The 4,406-nt window shown below is 52.5% G+C and overlaps 1 protein-coding gene across 1 annotated transcript; it reads left to right on the forward strand.

The window, feature by feature from the left end:
* The first annotated feature begins 502 nt into the window (after positions 1-502).
* On the forward strand, positions 503-3,285 carry NPY4R (neuropeptide Y receptor Y4). Its single transcript, XM_008584617.1, has 2 exons — positions 503-651; positions 1,698-3,285. Exon 2 carries the CDS (start codon positions 1,756-1,758, stop codon positions 2,878-2,880), a length of 1,125 nt encoding a protein of 374 aa, XP_008582839.1. The 5' UTR covers positions 503-651; positions 1,698-1,755; the 3' UTR covers positions 2,881-3,285.
* Positions 3,286-4,406: the final 1,121 nt, after the last annotated feature.

Consider the following 4,406-nt stretch of genomic DNA (forward strand, 5'->3'; position numbering starts at 1 on the left):
TGGCCCAGAGCATCTGCCACAGTTTCATACAGTGGTGGCTGTTCTTGGCCTCAAATACTGAATCTTGTGTTTGGCCCTGGTATGTTTCATTTTGTCATGTTCAGCCCCAAATGGCCCTTTTTGTCAGAAGACTGTGGTGCTGGAAAAACCCTCTTCCCTCTGACATTGGTGGCCTATATAAGCAGACTGTAAACTGTCAGGCCATTTCATGACTTATTCATGTAAATGGCCAAATGAGACTCATCTTTGTAAGTCAGATAAAATGCTGTGAGTGACATTTATGAGAAATAGATTTTACTGATCTCTGGTTAGTTTTGACCTTACTCTGTAAAAACTGCCTTTCTTTTGGTGCTTGAAGATAGGCATGTTTAAAAGTAGGCATTTTCATTATATGAGACTTAAAGAATATCTTAAATAGGGTATTCTTCTAGAAACAGTTTTTCTCAAAATGGGGCCCAAGGACCAGATGTATCAGAATCGTGTAGGCCACTTGTTAAAATACAGATTCCCAGGCCCCATCCCAGACTCACTTAGCTGTATCTCCTGATGAGGGGCCCTGGAATCTGCACTTTCACCATGCTCTCAGAATGATTCTAATGTTTCCTGAAGGTTGAGGACTGTGGGATTAGTGACAACTAGAGAATCCGTGAGGTGAGTCACAGTGATGTGTGTAGTGAGATGATGGTTCTCAGGCCCAAATAGCCATCATTGGCTCTACCACCTGGAGGCTGTGGAGTCCAAATTCCAGTTCGGTCTCTGCAGGGAGTTCCTTGTGCTGAGGAGCTACTGGGGGAAGGGTCAGCCTGTGCCAAGGTGTGGAGGTGTGGAACAGTCAGGTGTGTTTGGGAGCTGCAAACTAGAGCAGGTGACTTGAGCATAGGCAATGGAGTGGGTTCTAGGGAGGGCAGTGGGCATCCGTGACCTTGGCTAGGCACGTGTGTGCACACAGTGAGTGGGAGGAGGAAGCTGGTGGGCTGATTAGCCAGTCTGCATACCTGGTGGTCTTCAACTTTGCCACATGTCACCTGAGAAACAAGACTGGCAGGGCAGGTAGGGGCTGAGATCAGGAGGGTGCACTGTGTGTCAGACCCTGAGGTTTCGCTTCTACTCTAAAGGGCTGAGGTGTCATGGGAGGACTGAAGCAGTCACCATGCACAGCAGCATCCACTGCTGTCTCCATTTGGATTGAACGGGACAAGGGGATTTCTACTCGCACTCCCTGAACAATTCTGCCCCTGAACTCTGCATACAACACCCTGAATTCTTTATCATGAAAATAGCCTCAAATTCTGAGGTCAGAGGGAATCTGTGCAGCAAGTCCTGCCATCAGACAGACATGGCTTTGTACATGCGTGTGGGCCCCGTCACTTTCTAGCTGCATGACTATGGGCAAGTTGTTTTACATCTCTGAGTCTCAGATTCCTCATCTATGAATTGGGTTGATGATATCTACCTCTCAGAATAAACTAGCTAACACATACAAAGCACTGAGCACGATCCCCAGCACGCCACAAGTGCTTCTTCAGGTAGCAATCATTGGATGCCAATCACTCACCTTGAGTCTTAGGTCATAGCTCCTGCAGGTTCCAGCTTTGGGATGGAAGCAGCTGAGAACCCCTCTACCTGGCTCCTGCTCCTCTCTGGATTCTACACTAGAGGCACAATCCCTGAGTCCTGTTTGTCTGTTTGCCTTGCAGGCATCATCCCTGAAGTGGACCCTGGTTCACGAGCTCCTAAAATCTTCTCGTATTCACCATGAACACCTCTCACTTCCTGGCCTCGCTGCTCCCGGGATCTGCACAGGGTGAAAACAGGAGCAAGCTAAAGGGCATCCTGTACAACTTCTCTGACCACTGCCAGGATTCCGTGGATCCGATGGTCTTCATCATCATCTCCTATAGCATCGAGACCATTGTGGGAGTTCTGGGCAACCTCTGCCTGATATGTGTGACCATGAGGCAGGAAAAGACCAATGTGACCAACCTGCTTATTGCCAACCTGGCCTTCTCTGACTTCCTCATGTGTCTCATCTGCCAGCCACTCACTGCCATCTACACCATCATGGACTACTGGGTCTTTGGTGAAGCCCTTTGCAAGATGTCAGCCTTCATCCAGTGCACGTCAGTGACAGTCTCCATCCTCTCTCTTGTCCTTGTGGCCCTGGAGAGGCATCAGCTCATCATCAACCCAACAGGCTGGAAGCCCAGCTTGTCCCAGGCCTACCTGGGCATTGTAGCCATCTGGCTCATTGCCTGTTTCGTCTCCCTGCCCTTCCTGGCCAACAGCATCCTGGAGAAGGTCTTCCACAAGAACCATTCCAAGGCTGTGGAGTTTCTGGCAGATAAGGTAGTCTGTACTGAGTCCTGGCCACTGGACCACCACCGCATCATCTACACCACCTTCCTGCTACTGTTCCAGTACTGCATCCCGCTGGTCTTTATCCTGGTCTGCTACTTGCGCATCTACCAGCGCCTGCGGAAACAGGGGCGCACGTTCCGCAAGGGTGCCTACAGCTCGCGCGCTGGGCAGATGAAGCGGGTCAATGGGGTGCTTGTGGCAATGGTGGCTGCCTTTGCTGTGCTCTGGCTGCCCCTGCATGTGTTCAACAGCCTGGAGGACTGGCACCATGAGGCCATCCCTGTCTGCCATGGCAACCTCATTTTCTTGGTGTGCCACCTGCTCGCCATGGCCTCCACCTGCGTTAACCCTTTCATCTATGGCTTTCTCAACACCAACTTGAAGAAGGAAGTCAAGGCCCTGGTGCTGACTTGCCAGCATAGCACCCCTCTGGAGGAGTCCGAGCATCTGCCCCTGTCCACAATGCACACAGAAGTCTCCAGAGGGTCTCTGAGACTGAGTGGCAGGTCCAACCCCATTTAGCCAGGTCTAGGGCTTCTGTCTACCCTGTTCCTTGGCAGTCTCTGTCACTTAGCTAAGAGGGCATACTGCAACCTGGGGCTGGCATCCCATCATTGCTGGCTTTCTGGGGCCCAGATAGGCTGGCAAGAGCCTGTTTTTGTATCCACTTGTATTGCAAAGCCTGACATTCAGATGGTTTAGCTATTCATTCCTGGGAGAATTCACTCCAGAGCCTGCAGGTCACAGTGAGCCTTGCGGCTTGAGCTGCAAGATGCCAGAGCCGGAGATGTCTGCTTGTAACAGGCCGGGTTCATTCTGGTAATTCTGTAACAGATGCCTGGCCTGGGAACCAGGGATTTCACCTTCACCAGTGAGACCACGAGGCCACTGTGGGGTGAGGGAAGGAGCGTGTGGAGTCAGAGCTCTGGGCCTTGGTCAGCCTCTAGCCCCTGTGAGATGCTGTGTGTGGCTATGCTTCATAAGTGGTGAAGCATGCCATGGATGCAGGGCCGGGATTGCTGTTACATCATTAGCACGTCCAGCTGGAGAGAGCCGGTCCTGCTAGTCCTGGACCCTCAGGCCCCTCTGCAGCACGAATTCTAGAATCACATCCTGCTCCATCCTTTTTCTCTTTTGGTGCATCTGCCACCTTATCTGGACATAAGCCTGCAAGTGTCTCTCCTCAGTGAGATTGTGAACGCCTTGAGGGTGACGTTCGTATTGTCATAAGGCTTGTGTCCTCCATTCCTAGACAGCCCCTGGAGCAGAGAGAGAGCTCCAGAAAAGTTTTCCGTGGAGAATTGATGTGAGGTGCCACTCACTGCTGAGTGTTCAGCTGAGGACAAGTGCCCTGTGCATGGTCCGGCCTAGGAAAGGCTCAGGCCTAGACACCCACACCTGCCCTTTCTTGTCTCCCAGGACTTCTTGTGACAAGGCACCTGGCCAGAGATTCTGTGGACCCCCTCTCCTCGTCTGTGTTGACCGACCGCAGAGGCCTGGAGTACTCAAGGCCGTGGCTATAGCCTCCTTTCTGTACTTTGACTGCTGAGCTGACGTGCCCTGGGTAGGCTGCCATGGTTCTTCCAAAGCTTCCCCAGGACATTGGGCATCCCAGGGGCCTTCAGTAGGGGCAGGAGGCCTGGGAATCTGACTTAACGGGGCACTGTCTGAAGGGAGCGAGGGTCCCTCTTCCTCCAGTAAGCCAGGGGAGATGGAGAAAGGGCCACCACGACTATGAATATCTCCCCCACAGAGATCATGGCCCAGTCCTGTGGATGCTGAACCGGCTCTATGGCTTCATCTGTGTGGATCAGACACCTTGTCCTTGCAGGGAAGAAAACATCTAGATTGCTCCTGGGCGACCTTGGATGGGGTGTCCCAGCCTGGCTCTGCTGCTCAAACTCACTCTCTAGCATAGTGGGCAGTGGCTGGACCCATCAGGTCTCCCAGGGCAGGGCATCCAGGTGCCAGCGTCCTGGGGCCCTCAGCATCAGCTCCACACAGGGGATCTGGCAAAGGTCAGGCAGTCGGAGATTGAACAGCCACGT

This window comes from Galeopterus variegatus, unplaced genomic scaffold (assembly GCF_000696425.1).
Source record: "Galeopterus variegatus unplaced genomic scaffold, G_variegatus-3.0.2 Scaffold3315, whole genome shotgun sequence".
Lineage (NCBI taxonomy): Eukaryota > Metazoa > Chordata > Mammalia > Dermoptera > Cynocephalidae > Galeopterus > Galeopterus variegatus.